Here is a 24986-nt window from a genome sequence, read left to right as displayed (position 1 = left end):
CTAAAGATAAATGATCCATAATCATCAGTAAACGCTACAACAGGTTTTTTTTCTAAATGGTAATTAACCTACAGAAACCATCTCAAACTGAAATGTAATCAAGTTTTACAAAAACAGTAAAAACCAACAGTAGCAAAACATCAAGTACAGGGAAGCATTCACCTCAAGAGTTTTGAATAAGCCAAACTACCAATTGGAGCGTGCAGCTTACTGTGTGCATCAAACTTAGCACCTCAGGAATATGAGGTAGTTAATAGGACTCTTGATATTTGAAAGCATGTCTGGGAAGTGACCTGCAGACAAGTAAGTTCACAACTGGTGAAACTATAATAAAGAATAATACTTGTGGACAAGTATGAGGTAATAAGGATGAATCACCTCCTTCAAATATTTTGAGATCTTCAAAAAATTAATGATAAAAGGCATAAGAACGATCTAGCTGATAAACCATACATGGATTTCCTATAAGATTTCTCATAAGGTCTATCACCAAAGGCAACTAAAGAAACAAAACTGTCCTTGAATAGAGGAAAGGTTTTTTTATGGATTTGCTAGTTAAAAAGAAAGAAAAAACAAACTCTTTTCATAACAGTCTTGCACTAAGGACAAGGCAAGCCCAGCCCTCCCCCGCCGCACTTCCCCAACTTCATATATGAACTGCAAAAAAGGATGAAACCAATGTGACAAAATCTGCCATAAAAAACCTTCCATAAAGATCTGTGAATGAACAGTAAAGGAAGATGAACCTCAGTAAGAGATATTTAATAAAACCAAAGTACTGTATGTAACAGACAACGATTTTAATTACGTGACCACAGTTCTCGTTGTAAAGAGAAAAAGCACACAGCTGCTATATTACTATACACGTCTGTGGTACTCCCAAATCTCTAATGTACATATGGACTGGTCACATCATCTTAAAAAAAGGGTGCTGCAGCACTGGAAATGTTTCAGAAATGTTGAAAAGAATGATCAGTGACATGGAACATTTTCTGCATAGCTAAGATGAGAACTAAGGCTACTGACGGAGAAGTGAGGAAAGGAAAAATACGATACAGGTCTATAAAACTGGCATGGCATGTAGAAGGAAAATAGAGAATGATTATTCATTATTTCTGATAATGTAAGAATCAAGAGAATCAACAGAAATCATTAGACAGCAGGTTCAAAGCAAACAAAAAGAAACACTTACTACATAGTATAGTGAAACTGTGGAACTATCTTACAAGTCTTTTTCATAGTAAAAGTACACATGGATTCAATAAGCAATTAATCAGAGATGTCCAGCAAAGATTATTTAATAACTAAACTCAGGCTCCAAAAGATCCAGTATGGCAGGACTTACGTATGTTCTCAGGTTGGGCCATGCTGGCAAGCTGGTTTACTGAAAGCTGTTTTATGGAAGCATTCAGATGCATGTGAAGTAAACAGAATTTTACATAAAGCTCCTCCTCCATTTTAAAGTAGCACTATCGGGTTGCAAAATTAAGATTTTGAAAATTAGAAAGTGTCACACGATAGCTGTGCAAGCTTACTTCTGATGCCTTGCACACTTGTATCATTACTTAACAATCATTCAAGTGTGCACCTTTTCTCCTCCTCTCCCCTTTCACCTTCAAGCTCCAGAGCACAGAATGGACAATGTTCATGGATCCAACCTGATTCTTTTAGTAAGCACAGTTATTTTCCCTAGAATTCCTACACCATTTACTTTAGAACATAAGAAATACTAGCAACATTAACTTCTTCTTAGCATGGTCCTGAGTAACATTAAACTTGGTGTCCCAACACAGAAATTTCAGACCTGCTGCTGCTTTTGGCACAGATCTCCTGTATGATGCTGATCAAACTATTTATGGCTTTATCAGATGACTGAGAACACTCTTTGCTTTGCAGCTGTCCAAGTTGATCCTTTGTACCTGATCAGTCATCTGAGCTGATCAGTAAGGCAGTAAGAACTGCAGATGCTCAGCAGCTCTGCCCATAAGGCATAAGGAGACAAGTGCTTATGCTCACGTCAAAACATTTTGCTCTCACCTGCTGACTATGGCCCTTCATATGAGATGCACATTGCATGTTATTTAAACACAGGCAAGTTGTCTACTACAATGCAGAGTTACACATGCTTGTGAATCAACACTAAAAAACAGCTTACACATTAGCCTGTTTTACTTCAGGCACCACAAATAAGGAAAGAGTATCATCTATCACTGCCTCTCAGCTCAAAAGAAAGATAAAAACATTTCTGGAACTTTGTACCAAGATAATATAAGCACTTAGGCATGGCAGTAACATGATATGAAAAATAAGTACAGAATGAGAAACTTAGGAGTTTGATTCTGCCTCAAAAGATTCACTAAGCAGCTTCAGGCAAGTCTTCATCGCTAAAAGAGATTTATCCACCATCACATCCTTCAACTTGTCTATTAATAGGCAATAAAAACTTCTTAGAGAAGAAAAGCAACCAGAGCAATAGACATGTTTTGGCAAATCAAAACATACACATAAAGACAACCTAGCAAGAATTCCATTGAGTCGGCTTCCGAAAGTTCCTAAGGGAGGCTTCTGAGATACCTGGAAAGGACAGTGGGGTATAGCTTGAAATAAAGGAGACAACCCTTCCATTCCTTCCGAATGGCAACTACAGTAAGCCAGAGGTACTGATGCTCAGTACTAACACCTTATTGAAAACAACAAAACAACCCCCACCATTACCACCAGCGTGTGGAAACATACCCACCACACAGGTCTTCCTCTCCTATGAAAGTTATGGATGCTAAATTGGTTGACTAGAGGACAGATTCCCTCTTGCCTATTCTGACCACTGACAGGATAGACAAAAAGACTAACAATAAATGTGTTAAGACACCTTCTAAAATACATGCAATTTTTTTTTTAAATGGGTTTGTGCAATAAATAAGAACTTTACTGATTTTCACAATGGGAGAGAAAAGAGAAAGCCACAGACATCAAATGCTAAACTCTTGTCCACTAGCAGATGAAGATGATCAAAATACACACACAATAGGAAACAAATCAACAACTCCAGAAAACACCCAGTTAAAAGCTTAAAAGAACCACTGACTGAAAAAAAGGACAAGTTGTTCAACAAAAATGTAGAGGAGCACTAGACAACAGCTAAATTCATGAAGGTCATTTTCTGCAATCAGTAACTAACAACTCTATGCAGAAATGATGGACATGACAGTAAACATTGAAGACCAGTCCTCTCAATAACAGTGTGATTTGATTCCCTTTCTATAAACAAACAACATAACTTTTGTCTGAAAATTTCATGCTGGTTTTGCAATACAGTTCAGCTCTTGGTGTTACTCTGTGGAACTATGAATTTAAGATGAGGCTGAAAACGCTTCTCTCCTCACACAAAACTATGCTGGCTGATTTTGCTTCCGCTAACAATTTTTCAATTTAAACTTCCAGAAGTTGATTGTAAGAGCTGGTCAGATGTCAAACGCCACACAACGAATTGAGAAAGAAAGCTGAAGAGAGCATGAAAAAGAATTCAGAGCTGTATCTTTGTTCCCCGTTTGTGAATGCCTCAATTTGGATGAACCTGATTACCTGGGCACAAGACATCACACAGCACAATGTCACCCCACCCAATACTGCGTGACAGAAGATAGCAAAGGTTGGCAAAAGGCAAAAAGTAACAGCCTGAGGCTTATGTGCCACAGAATATTGTACTTTTTATTTGATGGTGGTGTTGGTTAGACAAGAAGCAGGACAGCCCTTTTCTTCAAGAGGTCTTTTTAAAGAGTCATGAAGTCTGAAGATGCACCACTACTGATGTTACAGAAAGGGGAGGGAGGCAGAAGTGTTAAGAGTCAGTCATTTCAAAGAAAAATTGCAAATAAACTTTCATTCATCTAAAAAACACACTATGGAAGAAGAATGTGTAGTTCTGATGGGTCTGCAATCCATAAGAACATTAAAGCCATAATTTTCACTATTCCACTTAGGCTTTTCTTCTCCCCTTCCTGCCCCCCCTTTTTTAACTTAAATCTCAAACTGCATCATAGGACATTACTTCTCAAATATTTGGGAAGTGAAAAAGTATCTACAGCTTCCATTCATAGAAAAAAAAAAAAAAGATGGCAGCTTTCCTTAATGAAGTTTTACTGTTACATTCATTATTAAATAGTGAAGGCTACATAAATTTCTTTTTACATGAGAACACTTCTGCTTTCTCAAACTATGCCTTAATATCCACAACAGTTCTATGTGTTTGTTCACATACATACACAGAGACATAAATAAGTTACCTGATCAAAGAGCTGCTTGCCTGTTGTATTGGGCTGGATGGCAAATTCCAACTCTGCATCCATCGTGGTTACTCTGACATTGATCTACAGAAAATAAAGAAATATTTAAATCATACTGTAACAGTGTCTTCTTCGTACTGTGATTAGCCTGTAAGAAATAATATATGGTAAGTAAATTCAACAATTTTAATGGCCTTACATACACACAGAACACAGCAGATATAAAAATGGAAAATTTGCATCTGCAAAAAAATCATCTCATTTTTTATTTAGTATAAAACCATATTCAGGATAATATTTAACACTAGGTTTGAAGGTCAAACCAGGGAACAAAGTTCAAAATCAGTTTAATGGGATAGCTGACATGACTACTTAACACTCAGGGAACACTGGGACATTCAGCTACTGGGCACTATCATTCAGTGGGCTTCATGCAAAAGAAAAAGTTCCTAGTCATATACATACCATTTTAAGGTCTTTATACTTGGCAATACAAAAAGACGAGCAGACTCCTGCCCTGCCACTTCTAAAATTAAGAGGTTCAGCAATCTTAAAGTATATAGAACCAAAGCTTCTACACCTCAGGACAGATTACTAAACAGGTTTTTCATCACTGGAAGAGGAACTACAGAAGTTAGCTCCCCTTAATACTGATCCCTTTCAATACCTTACTACAAGACTGAAAAATCACATCTATTCAATTAACTTCTTCCTTCTCCTGAAATACAGGACCATTTTCCAGATGACTCTTGACAATCCTTGCTTTTAATTTTTCTAAAACAAGCAGTTAAACATTCTAGGAGATAACTCGAAGCCCATCTTACTTGAAGTACAACAGTCTGTTCCAATTTCTCTTCAACTGTTACACACAAAAGTGAGAATTTTCACAAAACAAAACAAAGTATTAAATGCATGGTTCTGTCTTCTCACTGTTAGAAGTGCCTACTGTTCCCACTGCCAGGGTATCACATTTTATTTATCTTTAGTGAATAGGAATACAAAGTGTTAAAGGTCAAATCTATTTTGCTATAAACGCAAAACTCAGAAACATGAAACTAAAGGCACACATATATTCTAATTTCTTTCTCTCTACTATAAAATATGGAGCAGGAATAAATTAGGACTTGTATTACAGGTTCTTACACTACTTGATCTGTGCCTGTGTAAACCATTTCCACTAACTATTTTCCCTAATTTTGCCACCAGGTGGAATACTTTGAGAAGTGAGAGCCTGCAAAAGTCTGTGCAAGAAAGAACGCAGAAGGGAGATCTAAGGTAAAAAAAGAAAACCGAATACAAGTTTCCCTGTGCAACAGATTACGCTTGTTCACTCCTTTCTTTAGTGTCAAGGTAAACAACTTTGGACATAAGCTGGATACACATGACAAGAGTAGTGGGAGTCTGAGGACCTCTAGGTTATAGACCTGCAAACAAGGAAGATAGTGGAGGTTAGCAAACTTTTTTTATGTGCAAACACTGATAAGAACAAAAGTTGAAGGCTTTGGAGTAGAAGATAGCAAACTTTTATTGCAAAAAAAATAAAAATTAGAAGGTGTGTGTCAGAAGGAGGGCAAAGAGGTGTTTTCTGTAGATTCTCCTCCTCTGCTCATATCGAGAAGAAAAAAAAATTGCTTTTTCTCTAACAGAACAACCCATTTTAAACAGATAGTCTAACTCACTGCCAGTTGCCCACTGGTTTGAGAGGGGGGTCACCCCCTTAATTACAGGAAGTTAATTTGTTAAAGCAGTTTTTCAATTTTAAAAATTAAGCTTGCTTACTTGTAGCTGCCCTAAAGCAAGTTACAAAGGATAAAGCTAAAATGTAACTTTATTAAATACCAAAGACTGTCATTTAACAGCACCACTGCCAAAACAAGAAGCATCAGAGATCTACAAAGCACAGCAAGTTCAACTAATTGCAGCAGACAAGTTCTTAAAGAGTTGCAACAGAAAATTCCTACATAAATATCCTTATAATAAATGTCACAGTCTACAAATGCAAGAATTACTACACGCAAGTCTGTATTCCTCACAAGAACTAAAATATTCAAACAGTAAAATAACAGGTATAACACAGAGACAAGCTCAACACAGGCTGTAGATTCTGGTCACTTCTGGATGTTACTGCCTCAAATAAAAGCTGAATACGCAGCTGCTGCATCTGCAATAGATACAAATACACATCAAGAGTACCGGGTCACTTACCTTTAACTGGTTATGTCTTCAGCAATTTTCTTTTTCTTTTTCTTTGAGCTTCTGATTAACAGATAGCCCAACTGCTAATTCATATTTACACTTTTGGTTCTTCTAAGAAATTTTCAAATTCCATGATAGAAATATTAAAATGTTACCTTTTAAGATATGAGTTTTTAAGAAGAGACTTCAATAGTTAACACTACACTTGGTATTTTCCTTTTGAAGGCATTTGGACTGACTTAGGTTTTTTGGCATGCAAACACCAAGCTTTTACAACCTTATAACACTGTTTCACAGCTTCAGTTATTTCTAGGCATGGAAAATAAGAAGGTTACTTCTGGCAAAGCCCGAGACTGAGCCCACAAGTTTACTTATCTAATCAAAACCTCCATCACACAGCACCCTCTCAACAAAATCAAACCCCTGGTGTCAGTTATGCTCTGTAAAATAAAGCTAACCAACTACATTAAGAAGAGTCATGAGGGAAGTTTCCACACTATAAAAAGGAAGGGAATTGAGAAGACGCAGGCAGAGAAAGAAGGCCCAGTAAATTCATGGATTTACTGGAATTTAATGGACTGCCACTCATGTAATCTGTTCCTGGGTATCCGGCTGCTTTGAAGCAACACTCCTAACGTGACATTGGTGACAGGGGGAAATGATTTGAACCACAAATTATGAAGACACACACTAATCTGAACGTAAGTACTCTGAACCGACTTTACCACATGAATATGGAAACAGGAAGGAGCTCTTGCAGTGGTGACAAGAGAAACGGATGAAGGTTTCCTGAGGCAAGTGTCAGAAAGGCTACCACTGCTCATACCACAAGACACATTTAATGCCTGCTTTTCAATCTTGCTCTCACCAGGACTACACATCTTCCTTCAACCTTTGGGAACTATGACAAAGCACTAGACAAGATTTAGCCAATTCCTTCAGCTGCTCAATCGCAACACAAATTCTGTTTTGCTGTGCGAGGGCTCAGGGTAAGAACTGCAACAAGTCTCATTTGGTATATTCATGTATAATTTTGACTGAACTCTGAGCAGATGTCTTCTATGGATCCTGCTCTGGTAAACTAATCAAGAAACTCTGCAGATGATTCTGCAACTCATAGCAGTATGCCTGAGAAAGCATCCCGTTTTCCTAAAGTGGCTATATGCAAACATTATCTTTGGCGCCACAAGTTAACAATTTATATCGCTAATTATGGACCTAGACATCTCTAGGCAGATACTAAATACTAAAATACCATGGTGGTCATGTCTGGGAAATACTTAAAAATGCTGCTGCAGTCTTAGTAACTGAGTAACTTAGACTTTATGAATCCTCAGGCAAGGTCCATGTGGTGAGACGGAGGCGTGGAGGGAGCATGTGGGGTACTGCAGCAATGCAGAGGCAGTGGTCCTTCCCTGTGCTGAGGACTCCAGAGCTGAATGCAGGACTGCAGTGGGGGTCTCACCAGAGCAGAGTAGAGGGGCAGAATAATTCCCCTTGACCTGCTGGCCACGCTCCTTTTGACACAGCCCAGGATATGGTTGGCTTTCTGGGCTGTGAGAACATACTGCCAGTTCATGTCCAGGTTTTCGTCCACCAGTATGCCCAGTTCCTTCTCCTCAGTGCTGCTCTCAGTCCCTTCGTCCCCCAGCCTGTATTGTTGAATGTCCCTGCCCCAGCCCAGCTGCAGGACCTTGCACTTGGCCTTGTTGAATGTCATGAGGTTTGCATGGGACCACTCATGTGCTTGCCCAGGTCCTTGGCATCAGAACTAGCAGTCTGAGTGCACCTGTATTTTACCAGACTTGCTTCAGAATGATTTAGGCACGGTCAAGGGCAAGGGAAGAACACATACCTACATACATGCTGAGTATTCTTTGTGAAGGGAGCAACTCAAGTTTTGACAACATGTTGCTAATAGGTTGTGAGGACATTTGCCACAGTCACAAAATAGTATTTATAAAAATCAATCTAAAGCAATTTATCTATGGAGGAATTTATCCAAACCAATGAAGAATATAGTCAATGAAGATACCTGGAACAATAAACATCCATGTACACATATTAAAAGCACACATTTTATATGAGAATTATATTTTTTGTGATTCTTTTACTACTTTAAGGACTTGAAAAAATACAGCTTAATAGTCTAATACCTCCTATTCTTGTACTTAAGCTGTTGTGTCCAGATGTTCATCACAGCAAGTCAGCTTTCAATAGGAAGCTCAAAACTGAGTAGGTATCAATATTTAGTAAGAAAGCCATTTCAAAGTACATGGAAGAGGTTTTGCTTTGTTTTGACAAGCGCAGTACGAATTAGTCACATGTAAAAGCCACAGAAACCAGCCCAATTCTTAGTTATAAGAAAATTTCATAGGGCAAAAAAAGGTTTCTTCACACTAGTTCAGCTGATAACTGTATCACATTTGCATATTAAATCATCTGTGTTAAGGAGTATCAGCATGTTAGTCCCACTGCTTTACACACTGTACAAATATACATATCACACTCTGAATATCAACCTCAAAGCAGACATAGGAATAGATATAAGAGAAAAGTTAATGAAGATAAGGTAAAAAGACAAGCATTAAACAGCATTAGGTACAGAAGGTTACAGAACAATGGTAAAGAGATTTTACTAATAGAGAAATCAAAAGAAAACAGCCCTCCAAACTGACATCAGTTGTCTATTTATGCTGCAGAAATAATCAATTCAAACCATAATTCAAATACTGCACTACACATCTCAGATTTTCCTGTAAAACAACAACACTCAAGTAAAAAAAATTATTTTTTACAGTATTTTAATTCAACCACTTTAGAGAAATTAACTTGATCTCATACATATTAATTCGAATTTTAAACATACGTATCATTCAAGAACTTGGTATCTACCCCTTCTGAATACACAATATTGTACAACGTTGAAGTCTAAAAAAAAAAAAAAAAAAAAAAAAAAAAAAAAAAGACTTCTTTTTTAATCTTAGTAGCTTTGACATCTACCCACTAGTACCCAGCATAATGCTTTCTCCTTCACACCTTGCTGTCTTGTGCAAAAATGCTGCAAACTACCAGCAAAAACAGCTGGTAATTTTTAACTCCTCGTACACCCTATAAATGTAACTAATATTCAGTCAATTAAACCTAATCTTCTTAGCCTATGAAATGATTAACCGTTATGTAACTAATGATGTCTAATTTTAGTTTCTGTGTTTCTATTTTTGGGGAAGATCTGGGAGAAAGGCATACAGCTGAGAAACATTCTGTCTGTTCTTTTAGGAAGAAAGCACCAAAAATAAGATTGAACAAATACTCTATTCTTCGGCAAGCAGAGAACTAAACACACTGAAAACACAACTCCAGCTTTGGGAGCTCCAGTTTTGATTACAGCAGCAAAGACCTAATTAAACAAGTTACCAATTTAGTTTTTCTTTTTTCAGATGGATCACAACAGAAGTTAAGTGAAACAAATTTTGGACGGCTAAGCAGAACTGAGAGCATTTGCAGAACTATTTTGTTTTAAAAGTCGCGGAGATACGAGTGAACTGCTTGGAGGAATGGAAAACCACTTTGTTACAAACACAGCCAAAATTAACAGACTTTTCTACTGAAGCAATCATCCAAGAAAATGTTTCAAGAATGTATATTTTTCAGATACAGATTACCTTATTATCTCAGGACAATATATTAAAGTCACTTTTACCCTTTCAAAACAGCCATTTCACTCAAGCTATTTAACCTAGTAGCCTCCAAGAGAGGAAATCCCAAACACATACGAACAATGACCTTTTACTACCATGCATAAGAAGATAACTCACAGTGGCATAAACCTTATTTCACACTGAGACTTCCAGGAAAAATGAAATATCTTTGCTTTAAAATTCAACTATGCCAAAACCCTTTACTGGTCTTCATTTACTTAATTTTGTCTGGAATACTATGTAACTGTACAATGTGAAAGCAAAAAAGTGAAACCAAAATCTATTCCACTGTTATTTCTGTGATTCAGTGTTTACTGACTTTGTTTAAGCCAAGACAGATAGCTTAGTTATTTGCTATGCAGAACAGCAGCAAAAAAAGAAAAAAAAAAAAAATCAATTAAAAAAAAAAAGGTGCAGAGAATTTACTTATAGTTGTACTGCACAGGTTCACATATAACATGAGCAGATTTCCTGAAAACTATCAATTGGATAATTACAGCAGGATCTGGGGAAAAAAAAAACCAACCTAAATAGGTCACAGTAATACAGAGAATTAAGCTGTAAAATAACACTGTCAGAATTCTCACCAGTTATGTTAACTGGGTTTTCTTAGTTCTTACCCATGATTATTTTGTCAGTTTTCAGGTTAAAAGACCTTCAATAATAAAACTACACAGCACTGACAGTCTTATTACAACAGCTGTCAAAAATAAAGAACAAGGAGTTGAAGCACAAAGTTTCCGGACTAGAAGTACATTTGGTTATTGTGGATTGTCTTTAAAGACAACTGGTTAGAGCAACAGCGAATATCCAGAGCAAGAGACCTTCTACAGTCCAGTACTATCAAACCCTAGCAGAACAGCAAGACTCTTCAAAGAACAATGTCGGATTCATTAAACATAACCAATGACTAGGCTCTTACAGTCCTCAAGGAAAAAAAAAAGGAGGAAAGCTCCTAAAGATCTACCATTTAAAAGAGGCAACCAGAGCAATATCCAAGGTTTCATTTTTATAGATAAAATTACTTAACCTTTGACAAATGCGCTACTTCTTCATTCACTGATTACTAATGATAATTACAGCAACCTGTAGTTTACAGGAAGAAATCCATATGACATTTTCCAAGAAATGTAATTAATTTAATTTCATTTTTTAATGGTTTCTTTAATTTAGCTTCCTTCTAAGATCTCACATGTGCTTATTTTGTCAGGAGACATACAAGAACATCCCAGCATATGAGAACTCTTTATACAAAAAGCCCCTCATAAAAGGAAAAAAAATTATCTCATCTTTGGCATGAGCCCAGCTTCTCTCCTAAGAGCTGGTAGCTAATTTCCATTCCCAGGGTGGATTGTGGGCTCTTCCAACATCTCTGCTATCCCGGTTTTAAAGATACTGCTTTTCTTCCGAACAACCCCAAAACTGCATTTCCTATGATTTTCTCAGGTCCTTAAAACAGAGGGACACCTGCCTGCCTGAATTTCATGGTTCCAAGCCCAGAATTTAAAAAGAAGTAACCTCACTCAGGCCATCTTTTATTTTATAGTCATCACTTTTGTGACTTCATTGCTCTGTAGCTGCATGGAGTTGGGGGCTTCAGAAAACACACATGCTCCCAGTGACTTTTTGCTTCAGTCTTAAAATACAGTTTTCCAGCTGAAAACCTTTATCAAAGGTACTACTCAATTATCATAGCCAGGAATCAAAAAGGTCAGAAAACAGTATGCTATGAATACATTTTCCTGCCCTTAATAGTGCAGCTTTCTGTAAGAAAGGGGCAAGATACAAGTAACTACCTCCAACTTCAGGAAGTGCCAAGATACTGCCCCCAACCCACAGGCAAGAAAAGAAGAAATTATAGAAACAATACTGTATGGCCAGTGGGACAGTAGTTCAAGAGCAAATCTCAGAACACAACTTCTAGCCCTTGGACAGCCCCATGCTCACATTAGTCAGCAAGTTGTACCAGTTTCAAATGCTGGCATGCAATACAGATTTATAACAGTAATTTCTGATGAAAAGCAAAAACCTTTTATACATAGAATCATAGAATAGTTAGGGTTCTGTGTATAGGTATGTATATGTTTATTCTTATTAACAGATCTGCTGCCCTGCTCATAATCTACTACCTCAATGAAACATCAGTAAACCAAGAAAGCCCGAAGGCTATTACATAAACCAATCAAGTTGAATAGCAATAATATGTCCTGACAATTCAGTTCCTTTTCCGAATGCTCTGCTCACTGGATACAAGGGGAAGAGACAACTAAAAGTCATTTAACACATGGCAGATGAAATCCTAAGCAACCAATACTATATCAACAGCAAAATAATCAAGCTGCTGAATAATTATCTCTTCAAAGAATTCTAGAACTATTATCAACACAAAAGCTTGAGCTTTGGGGTTGGTTTTTTTTCCCCTGGATGGAAAGTGGATGAACCCTTATCTCAGCTGAAGTGAGATGAATAGGAGACCACAAACATTCTTTATTTCCTCCCTTCAACACTTACCTTCTAGGTTTTACCCTTTACGATGGTAAAACTACCACCTGTGTAGTAGTCACAGACATTTTACACATATTCTGGCTTCCCCTGCCAAATCCTGCAGCAAGTTCTTCCACTGATTCTCACAGACATTGAGGCAGGCTCAAATTATGCCTCCATTAACCACTGTATGTCATCTCATCTCAAAGTCAACAATTTCTGAAGTCATTCCTCCTGCCAGCCAAATGGGCTCCAAGTTTATTGTGGTTTGTAAGTACTGCCCCCATCTCTAAGTAATGCTCCATGTAACTTGCAGTACCAAGCTTTCTTGATCTTTTTTCTACATGCTGGTATTAAACTATCTCAGCTCCAGTTGTACATTATTAGATCTTATGAAATCTAGAAAGGGCAGAGCCAAAACAACTACAGCTGCTACAAGATCACCACTCTAAAACATGAAAACCTTGTTAGATTTTAGATGAGTAAAAAACCAGCTACTTACTGGTTTCGGCATTTTTCTTGTTTTCTTTAGTCTCTTGTCCACTTAATTCTTCTACAAATGCTTTGTCCCCTTCTGCCAAAAACAAAAAGGGTTGTTTTTAAATTAATCAAAACATCACAGCAAATAGCACCAATTCCGTAACAGGTAAACAAGTGCTCTACATGTACAAAATACACCTTTCAGTAGATGCCATATATAAAAAGCTATTAAGCCAGTACCAGAGTCTACATATCAATAAGTGGTAGCCTCCTTCCTGGTTTTTGTAAAATACTAATCCATAATGTCAGAATAAAGAGACGACAGTTCCCCAAATGCTACATAAGTACTAGAAGATGTCTTCTAGTATTAAAAACTTTTACCACTATTTACTAGGAAATAAAACTCATACAAGGAACTCCAAAGCTGCAATTTAATCTGTCAATTCTACTCAAACTTGAAACATCATGAAAACAAAGAAAAAAAACTAACATAGTTTTAAACCATCAAAACTGTATTTGATATCTATAAAAGCATGCTTTTCTCTCGGTGAAGGGATGATACAGTTATTTTTCCCAAATGAAGAGAAATGCAAGCACACAGCAATAAAAGGGAAAAAAATCTGCTCTGTTTAAAGTAATAGAGCCTTTTATAAAAAAAAAAAAAAAAAAGGGAAAAAGAAAAAAAAGGCAGAAAGTCTGTAAGTTCTGTCTATGTGGTAACGAAAGTATTTACTATTGTGTTCTGTTCCAAAATAGTTTTTAAGCCTTGAAAAAATCTGCTTGTGCTGATACTGGCAGACAGCATCCCACCTCCTTTTCAATTCATTCTACGTCTGAAAGAGTAAGTAAAAGGTAAGTTGTCACCTTCTCACATGGTTTTAAAGTAATGACTTCCATGAATCAGTCCTGCTGCTGGTCTGCAAGGAGTACCAAAGATGGCATTGCCTTCAAAAATAATATTAACTGGCATTACATTTATACTAAGAAAAATGAAAGTGACATACTACTCCAAATAATCTGAGATTCCAGTATCGTAACACTCCATGACTGCATCAAATGAATAAAATTTTTAGAAGTGCTTAAAAAAAAGATGCAAGGAAACCCTAAAATGTTTAGAGTAATTTATTTTTAAAAGCAAACTTTTGTATAAATTATTTCTCATCCATACATAAAAATGCAAATATAAAGTATAGTTATATATATTTACAAAAGAAGATATTTTTTCTTTCTTCTTGGCAATAATACAGTAAATATTAAAAACATTTGCACAGCAACCTAAGGTGCTTTACCGCTTCATTTGTATTTCTTTTTCTAATCTGTAGAGATATGTTTGAAAAGAAGGGCTAGAAAAGAGAGATAAAGGATGAAAAGAGAATTTAAAAAGCATCGGTATTGTTGGCTGGTAAAGAAAAAATTAATGTTAAGACTAAAGATTACAGACAGATCTAATGGTATAATGCAGATACGGAGCAAATTTCATTTAATGAAAAATCAGCCTGAAAAAAATTAAACCAACATCTTCCTATTCATTATGATATAATCAATGTAGCACAACTATATATAATATTACGTTTGTCTAGCATAAAGACAATTACATACTGTAGATGTATTTTTTTTTTAATTATGGCAGATATTCTAAAGTATTGATAGCAGCAGTAAGACTACTATTCTAAGATATTGTTCAATATATTATTGAAAAAAAATGAATGCACTTTTCTGCAATTCGTCTCTCTTTTTTTTTTAACCACGAAAGCTTTTGAGGGGAAAAAGAAATAGGTTTTTAGGTGCTTACAACATTGGCTTTTGATAAAATTCAACAGCACATTTCCGGTTCACGGAAGGGACTGGTGCTCCCTCTTCTCCTCCCTTTCCCTAATGTACTCCCCAGAAAAAATTGGAAGGAAAGTAAAAAGTAAACCAAGCTTGACTCTAGTATCTGCTAACAGTAAGCAGGATTCCGAGCTGTAGTAATCCCCGAGTTCACCTTTTTGACAGCAGAGGCTCATTGCTTGCAAAACTGAAGGCAAATTGAAGCCCTAGAGTTAGATTCAGTTAATTAACGATGCAAAAGCTAAATTAGATTCTCATCCACCATTTTATAAGCGTGCCAAGCAAACAGTACTAAAAGGAACAGAAAGTAGCACAACTATTCTTACGTGCCTACAGTTATATCAGCATTGAAAAGAAGGGCCATGGTAAGATGACCTTCAAGTCAGTCCAGTCTCCAAAGGACAAATGCCAATATATGGCACAAGGCCGAGATCTGTGTTATCAACTGATTACCATCTGAGGTCTTTAAGAGAGACCACGTCAATCACTTTCCAAAATGACTGTCAGACCCTCTTACATTCTGGCACTGCAAATTCTTCCATAAATATGTCCCAACTTATTGCTTTGAGTTTTACCCAAATATTTTGTTAAACTACTACCAACCAACTCAAAATTATTCATTTGAAAACATGTATTAAAACCTTAAGGTAATTTTTAAAATCGAAGCTGTAACTACGAAGTTTTATACATTAATTCTGTCATCAAATCACAATTGGTAGACATGTAATTTAAATGAGTTTACAGAATTGTTTGCATGCAATAAAACAAAGCTGTCAGCTACAAGTAAGAATCCTTGTGCAAAACTCAACAGAAATGAAGGCTGTGAGCCCCACAGATCTCACAGGCCTGACAAATTATCACAGTACACTGGCAACAAGAAAAACAAATTACAGGAAAAAAGTAACAGCCCAGATATTTTTTATTGAAGTATTTGCTGTAATATCTTTTACTAGGCTAAAATAAATCAGTAAATAAACAAAATTCTATAATTTATTTAAAAAGAAAGAAATCTGATAAATTTACAGGCAACTGTTCTGAATTTGTTTCTATTTCAGATCATAGAGACCTTGTGCCATATTATAAGGGAAAAAAACAAAAATCAAACAACTTAAATTCATGGGCCATTGTTTCCATTTTATATATAATGCAGAAAACAGCCTGTGTCTATGTGCTTTCATACTCAAAATGTAATGCAATTTCAAAACAGTATATTCGCACAGAAGCATTGCAACTAAGTATTATATGAATATAAAAATCAAGTTCACAGATCTTAAAATTGTGCAAAAATTGAAATAAACACTGAATAGAAATAAACGCCGTATCCTTCCCAGTTATTGGCACCAGCTAACACTAAAAACAAACCAAATATAAGGAAAATATTTGGCCAAAAGAAACCCAAAATCACTGCCAGACAAAATATTGTGCATCTCCCCTGTTGCTACTGGAGCTGGAGTTCACGTCTGCTACTTACACATTTCCAATAAATTTATATTTAGTGGGTGAAACCTTATGAGTTTTACTAATTTTTTTATCTTTGAAACAATTAATTACTTACACTGAATCTTAACACTCATGTGAAACGGCACTGCAAATAAGAGAGAAACAACCCAGTCAGCTGGGATTGGGAATGATAGCCCTGTCGCTTCCCTCATTCTGAAACCAGTTTGTGACCTACTAGACATAAAGGCTCATCACTTTGGCATTTCAAGTCCCAAAGGTGCCTCTTCCAAATCAGGATTAGTAGGGTTGAGACTTTGCAGAGTTCCTACTACTGTAACACTCCAGCCCTTGAGACCTTCACAGCATATGTAGTAATCTGGACTCTGGACCAAACCACCAAAACACCAGCAGGCTCCACAACACAAACAAACAAAAAAACATCCAGAACATCAAGAATTCTCTTGAAACGAAGAGCTGAGATTTCAGCTCAATTTCACTACAAGGCAGTTAGGATTTTTAGATCAGTATTACCCATGTTGCCAGTTATGACACAGAAGCCAACAAATAAAGCAATTGTTGAAAGATGACAAAGCTTTCTTCGCAAAACGATGGTGAATAAAATGCTTCATGCCAAAATTCTGTCAAATAGTTTATGCAGCAGCTGGTTTCAAAGGAGACATTCATACACAGCCATGGGGCTGAGGTCAGGTGAGGATGGGATAGGAGTCAGAAGGCTTGAGCAGGACACCCAGCTGGCGCAGAACCAGCCCTCAAAAGCGGGATCCCCATCTGACAGCTTCTCTCAGAAGCCATCTCTCCAGCAGTGTGCCTCCTAAGCTCTAGCAAGAGCTTCAGTCTCTATTTTCCTACATAGCCATGACAGGGACCACAGATCCTTAGCCACAGCTAAGGTACAATATAACTCACTCATTTAGAGGAGCTTTTTTAAAATTAATATTCTTTTTCTTTTCAAAGTCTTATACCATTGCATTTTTTTGTGATACCTAAAAGTTTTAGATCTTTGGGGAGGCAGCAATAGGCAGCTTACAGGCCACTGTACCTGACTAACTGGTCTCAGCTTTCTACAAGAATGCCTCTCTGCTCCAGAGCAGCCTGTGAATGCCCGCAGGGCAATCTTCTTCTACACTAACAGCTCCATAATGACACACTCGCTGCAGTGCAATAACGATGTTCATTCGCCACAGACTTTACTTCTGCATACACCTTTTTCAGACTGACAGGGAGGTCATCTGGGATGCAAGCAAACCAAGGGGGGGAACCAAAAAAAGCCATCTAGCTCACAAAAAAGGGACAATAAGAAAAACAAAGAGCTGAATTCTGTAGCTAACATGCAATAATTGAGATTTGATCAGTGCTAGCTATCACATGCAGAGTTTTACATACTATTTGAGTACTGTATCTTTACCTTCTTAAAAACCACCATTTCCCCCAACCCTCCCTTCCCTGAAATACTTGAGATAGGCTTGCTGTCTCTTTGAAAAATAAATGCAAAACAACCAGTAAAATTGTTATGCACTAAATATATTTATAGTTAAATATATTTTGAAGAGTGAAGTGTTTCTTCTAAACTGGAGCTCCTGAGAGCTTCAGAAGCACAAATGAAAACTTGGCAGTTGCCAACACAGTAGTTAAACAAAAAGCAACACAGACCAGCCAAAGAATATTCATGCCATACTTGCAGTTTTACCAGTTAATAAACTGGTATGCTATAGCTGTGCCATACAATTTACATACAGTTAATATTTATTAAGTTTAGTAACCTTAACTTCAAGTTTTAGCTTCAAAGTACCCACAACTGCACTACTTAAAATAACTCTAATATTTTGAGGAGTCCTACAATGACAGGAATGCCATTCTTCCCATGTACATCTGATATATCAGCAAAAATGGAAATTAAGAAGTGCGACTGATGCAGGTACTCTGCTGTTTCAAAGTGAAATAAACCTTTCTCTAAAAACTCAGTTAGCAAAGAATCATGACATAACTGAAATTCTGAGTATATCCCATTTCAAAACCAGGTCTTCAACCTTCCAAATGATGTTGTTAAGTCTCTCAGAACTAGTCCCATAAAATAAAGGTAACTTATAAACCTGAAGCCTCCATATACACCAGCTAGTGTTCTTAAATCAAAATGTTCTAGTGTAAAGATTATTAACTCCCTTTTGAGGCCAATGTAGTATTTGTTTTTCTTTGTATTACATGACTTGAAGGTTTCATTTCACAGAGTGCTCAATAAACGTCTAAAACAGACAGGAAAAGAAGTTCTTAAATTCAAAGCACAGTTAAGAATTAGCCTCCTGGTAAAGTTAGCCCACAGATGCAGCCCTTCAATGTTAAAAAGTTTACCTAGGCCCCTTCAGCTCTGGAGTAAACTCACTGAGCATGCAAGATACACGGAGTGCTGCTTTAATGGATCAGTATCTTTCAACAATCGGGACTTTCTTCAGAAGTTTGTATAAAGCTTTGTTTACATTTACAGACTTGAAAATCCTCCCCTTCCTCTACTCCCACAGACTCCTAATGCAACACAAAGTGACAGGACAGCTTTGATGTATTCAACACATCCGACAGAAAGAAGTAATACCTTAACATCCCTCTTCACCTCTGCCAAGAGAAGGACCCCTTCTCAAAAAGTAGAGCAAGAATGTTGAAGAAAGGCCATCTACTTATCCTGGCAATGGCTAAAGTAATCTTCTTTACCAGGAACTGCCTTCTAATATCAGAACTTCTGCCCTTCTTACCCATTTAATTTTGCATCTTGTGTGTGGATCCACATTCTCACTCTCTTTATGGCTTTACCTAATTTTCTGTGAACCAACTTTTTTTCTGGCAATTCATCAAGCCCTGCAATGCTCTCTTCTGCAATGGCAGAAACAGTCAGACCAGAACTCTTTTTGTCATCTCTCCTAACACTTTTTTGCTGACTTTCTTTCAGTCAGCATTCAAGGAAAACTCTCTGGACAGCTCCTGACATGTCACACCATGTCATTTTCCATGTGTTTTCTAAAGCTGTTTGTTGTACTTTTGCTCTCTAGTCTCCCAACCTGATAGAAGAGCTGTGTCACTTTGGCACAAAGCTTGGAAATGTGCCACTGCCTTGCAATTGCCATTTTCTGGGAGGCTGCCTATCTGGGAGCACTGCACTGACTTGTAGTTTATTTTTCTCACAGCCCCTCTTATCCTAAATCAACAGATCAAAAGCAGTAAGTTGGATAATCCAATAAACAGTTACTACTCTTCTCTTATCTTTAACAATCAAGAAACCTACCTCATCACAGCAGCCATAATGTTATTGTACACCAACTCCACGTCTTCCCTCACAACACGCATTGCCCAGCAGCACTGTGCCAACGCTCTGTTTAAGAGCTGACAGCAACAAAGGCATTTCTGTGATCCCTTGGGCATGTGAGGTGCTGCTCAGGCACATGCATCCTCAAAACATTTCTGTGACATAAACACGATGACAAGCACCTCTGATGACAACAAACCAGAGTAAGATGCAGACATGTCTGAAGCCTGACACAAACCAGTCACAAAGACAGAATTAATTAAAACTCAGGACTGCCACTCCCATAACTCAGTTAAAAAAAAAAAATAAATGAATCTTTTTAAAAGCCTGTACCAGAAAGAGGAACACGAAATACTTGTCTAGGGTGTTACATAGACTGGAAAGGCTTAATAGCACCTTACAACTGATGTGATTAGCTGTGTTGGCATAGAGTCCAAAGAGTTATTTTTTTTTCACGGTCAAATTAAGAAAACTGGCAGAAGCGAATTCCACAAAGTTGAAACTAAAGCCCCTTATCTGTGCTAGGCTTTAAGCAGCGAGGTTAATTACAAATGCCCACGACTTGTAGAAAACATTAATCCATTCAAAGGAAAAAAACAATGCACAAAGGCTCATTCAGGGCCGCTGTGCCCATTACGTCGGTCAGTATTTAAGGACTCTAAAAATGTGCATTTGTTAAAAACAATAGACAGCAACAGATGCTTCACAGCACTTGTTTATGAAGTAATTCCTTATTATTCTTCCACACCGCCACAGTCAGCTGCCCGACCCGACTGCCACATGTCTACCGTAACCTCAAGAGGCGCGACGCTCGGGGACATGAATAATGCAGCGGGGGCTGCGCGGCTCGGGCACGCCGGGGCACGCTCCCGGGGCTTCCCCAACAAAGCGCCCGCAGCCCCCTCAGCGGCGGCGGGGGCTCGGCGAGCCGGGGCCCCCTCCCAGGCGGCGGCGGGCGCTGCGCCCCGGCCCCGACCAGCGCGCTGCCCCGCCGCGCCGCCGCCACCGCAACAAGTCTCCTCGCTGCGCGCCGGTGTCCCCCGCCCCCCGAGCGCTACGGGCGGGCTCCCGCCTCGGGCCGCCGCGGCAGAAGAGCGGCCCCCGCGGCCCGGCGTCCCCGCGCTCCCCTCGCAGCCGCCCGCACTCCGCTCGGCCACTGCGGCCGCTCTCCGCCTCACCTGCGGCGCCGCTCCCCCGAGAGCGCTGCGCGGCGGCGGGCGGAGGGGGGGGAACGAGACCCCGGGGTCGGCGCTGGGCGCGGCGCTCTCCGCTCCTCGCGGAGCGGGACGGGGCAGGGCGGTGCGTCCCCCCCCGCCGCGCCGCTCCCCCTCGCAGCGGGGCGGGAGGCGCTGCGGGGCCGCGCCGTGCTGCTGGCGGCGCCGCCGGGGACGAGGCTCCGAGCGTGGCGGCGGCTGACAGCTCCGCAATATGGCGGCGGCGCCGCCGTTCAGATTTTCCCCCCTATCAGATGTTGCTCCTGAGCCCGCTCCGGGCATGCGCGGCGCGGCCGGGCCTGCGCCACAGGCGGCGCGAAGCCGCTGCCCCTAGTGTCGGCGTTGGCGGGGCGGCGCGGAAGGAGCTGTGCGCGGTTCGGCGGCGGCGCTGTGCAAATGAGGGACGGCTGCCGCGGGAGGGTGGGGGGACAGCGGCGAGAACCCACCCTGCGAGGTGGCGGCCGGGGCACGGCCAGAGCCAGAGCCAGCTGCGGCCCCCTGGCAGCGTCCTGCGTACTCGGGGTGAGCCGGTGCCCGGCGAGCGAGCGCCCCGCGGGAACCTCCCGAGCCCGGCTCTGCCCGCCCGGGTTTGCTTGTAACAGCTGCTCGGCGTAAGGCTGTCCTCGGAAAAGTCTTCCTTCGTGTGAGGAGATGAGGAGAAAGAGCCGTTCGGTTAGCGGAGCGGGCAGGCAGAGGGAGAAAGAGTCAGTAAAGCCTGATCTCGGGCAAGGGGGGCGGGTGGCAGCGTGGATGTTTTCCATTCGAAGCCCCGTGAGGAAATACCGTGCCCCCCTGTTTGTCTGGGGGGAAAAAGGCGGGCAGTGTGCCGGCGGGTGCGGTGCGATAGGCTCGGGGGGTGCTCCCCCAGAGAGGGTGCGGGGAGCTGGCGGTGCCACCGGCCGGGAACAGTGGGCAGGACCGGGCTCGGGGGTGAGCTGGGAGCTGTGGGTCTCCGGCTGGCAGGGCTGTGGAGGAAAGGGAAGCCTTAAGAGAGCGCAATGCAGTTCGAGTGGGGAGCGCTGTGCCCCTTTCAGTTTCATAGAATCAGCTAGATGAGAAAAGATCATCAAGTCCAACCGTTACCCCAGCACTGCCATGTCCACCAGTAACCCATGGCACTGAGGGCCTCGTCTGCACGGTTTGTGAACATTTCCAGGGACGGTGACTCCAGCACTGCCCTGGGCAGCCTGTTCCAATGGCTGAGCACCCTTTCGGTGAAGAAATTTTTCCTAATCAATCTAAACCTCTCCTGGTGCAGCTTGAGGCTGTTACCTCTTGTCTTATCACCTGTTACTTGGGAGAAGAGACCAGCCACCTCCTCGCTGCATTCTCCTTTCAGGTAGCTGTAGAGAGTGATGAGACGCTCTTTTTTCATCACTCGGGGGAAAGAGTCACATTGGAGGATGGGACACAGGGACACACATGCTTTTTTTTCTATATACATATTTTAATTTTTTTCATACACAATCCCAACAGGGACAGAGAAGAAAACAGTAATAAGGAGACTCCTTCTGAAGGATGGAGAGGTTGCGGCAGTCCCAGCCCCCTCTGCTTTTGCAGTTTATTTTTTGTTTGCAGGGTGCTTCCTGAGATCAGTGGCAACACAGCCAGGGTGGCCAAACAGCAAAGCTCAGTGCAAAGGGATCCACTTGAGCTACCAGCTCTGAGTCATGCAGCTGCTATTAATACACTTAGCCCTCTGGCTGGCTGATAAAGAAAGGTTGGGGGAAGAACTGAGAGGAATTTTCAATTAAAGCTGCTTCAGAAAGAATAGTAAGAACATTTTAGGATGAATCGGAGATGGGGAGAAGGACAGCAGCCTGGCAAACAACCAGGAATAATCTCCCAGGGGGTTTCAATGACTAAGTTGTTTTTTTTTAATTTGTTTGGACAGAATTTTAAATAACATTCTGATAAACTAGATGACGATATAATACAAACTATAACAAAATTAAATTTAATTATATAAGCAGGAGTTTAATTGCTTCTTCCAGGGGCATTTAATGAGTTTAATCTGTGATGATTTTATACCTTTTACTGTATATTTCAAAAAGACATTTCTCTCGCAGTCATCACCACAGAACCTGAACATCTCAGCCTTATGAAAGGTGTGTTCCATTTCCTCCCATGGGCTAAAATTTAAATTTGAGCTTTGTTTATGACATTTTGCTCCAAGAAAGAAGTGATGGTGGCTCCTTCTCTCTGTTCTTCACGAAGAACCTGCTATCTTGAAACAGAGTATTTTGCAGTACATTAAACTTCTGAAGGGTCTTGCAGCCTCTGCAGATTCACAGTTCTACTGACCATCAGTATGACATCTAATCTCCCCTGTTTAGACAGCCCTTTCCTGAGGGTCAGAGTAATATCCAAGGGAAATGAAAAAACCAAAAACCCGCAGAAAACCAAACCCCGCCTCCTTCAGTCACATAAAGAAGTTGTCTGTGGTTCAGTGCACTGCACAGATAAAATGTGTTTACTTCAGTTGACTGAATTAGAGGCTCACTTTTCTTCCAAAACACTCCATTCCGAACTGGCTCAAATACAGGATTCTTGCAATAGGACATGATTTCTTTACTAGTGTTGATAGCATGTGGAAGAAAGTTCCTTTCAATCTGTGCATTATCACTGTAGTATATGCTTTATCTCTTACCCTGTTACATGAGGAATATTATTGCTCAAAAATGTCAAGGTAAATAATAGTCTTATCTTCCTTGTCAACAGTATAATGTGGCTTTCTTCTCACCTTGCTTCCTTAACAGGGTGTAAAATTGCAGTTTGCCTGATAAAACAGGGCAGTAAAAACAAAAGTGTAGTTAGAGATTGTATTCTTTTTAGCCATGAAACTGAAACTACAGAAAGAACTACAGGCAATAAAGAGAACTTTCAGATACCTGTATCAACTTAAATTACGCAGTTCTTTAAGAGGTAGGTTATAAAGATAAGAATGCCATAACGGCAAGATAGGAAGTTTGTCTTCCAGCAGTAATGCCAAAATAGAGCTTTTCATTCAAAGCAGAAGAGATTTTAAACTTTCGTTGCGCTATCTGAAGAATCAATCCTAGAATCACTTTTGAAAGCAAAGATTTCTTTTTGGGGCCAACACTTCTTTTACAGTGCACCTGCAAAGGCATAAAGCATTAGTGAAGACCCAGTGGTGTGTTAGAATCTACTTATATTACAGCTAAATATACAAACCAAGGGCATTTATTGGACAAGGCACCTTGGAAAGGAGAACTAAGGAAAAAAAAAATCACCTTGAGGAATTTCTGAATTTTTTTGTACCTTAAATGGTATGCAAGATGTCTTTATCCTCTTATTCAGCTTGGATTTATAACACCAGATAGGATAGATGTGCAGTTCTGCCCATACCATGCCTCTAACATGAAAAGTTGTACGTGGATGTAGTCTGCATGCCTGGAAGGCAGCCACTCTGGCTGGGAATACTTCTGCATATGACTCAACACACATACTCATCTATTAATATGTTTACAGAAGCAGACCTTACATAGTCTAAAATTATTGCAGGGTAATTTTACTATTACTAATTGTATGATCTAAAACCAAATTGTTTATTTTTTTGTTGGTATTTGAATAACAGTAATAGGATATGTTACCTTAATGGACATTAATCGTATTTATTTTCCCAACAAGTATGTTAGATTGCCTTTTAAAGTCTGCTAGAAACAAAAGGAATTGAAAGAATTTTGTGGTCATCGGATGAATCCAATTCACAGATATTTTAAATATTTGGTGAAATTACAATAAATGTCTGAAGTAACAGCTTTTATGTCTGTTGTTAAATTTGTCCATCATTTAAAAGTAAGTGTATCTAATGCCAAAAAGTATTTTTCATGCATTATTAAAACACCAGATTTCAATGAAAATATATAAGGGTTCCAGTAGTAACACTGAGCAATCCAAGTTGTCTTTGCTGCATGCATATACATAGCCCCAGCTTTGATCAAATTTAAAAGGCAAAATGCAGTATGACGCTGAAGGGATTTGTCCCTTTCCCTTCTGAAGCACCATGGCTGTGTGGAGCTCACTT

The 24986-nt window shown here is 39.5% G+C and overlaps 1 protein-coding gene across 2 annotated transcripts in view; it reads right to left on the bottom strand.

Annotated features, from left to right (window-relative positions):
• The window catches only part of RDX (radixin), a 39136-nt gene extending 17912 nt beyond the window's left edge, over positions 1-21224 (bottom strand). The window contains exons 1-3 of one of the 2 annotated variants that reach the window (XM_030477900.2): positions 20903-21224; positions 13167-13238; positions 4284-4367 (exon numbers count right to left, since the gene is read on the bottom strand). In XM_030477900.2, coding sequence (XP_030333760.1) covers positions 4284-4367; positions 13167-13178 — 96 coding nt within the window. In that variant the 5' untranslated portion in view covers positions 13179-13238; positions 20903-21224. Of the gene's footprint in view, positions 1-4283; positions 4368-5604; positions 5763-13166; positions 13239-20902 lie in introns of those variants that run through there. The other variant, XM_030477901.1, reaches the window with a different exon arrangement.
• Between the last annotated feature and the right edge of the window lie 3762 nt (positions 21225-24986).

This window comes from Strigops habroptila, chromosome 2 (assembly GCF_004027225.2).
Source record: "Strigops habroptila isolate Jane chromosome 2, bStrHab1.2.pri, whole genome shotgun sequence".
Taxonomy (NCBI): Eukaryota; Metazoa; Chordata; class Aves; order Psittaciformes; family Psittacidae; genus Strigops; species Strigops habroptila.
This window is presented reverse-complemented; position numbering and strand designations above follow the sequence as displayed.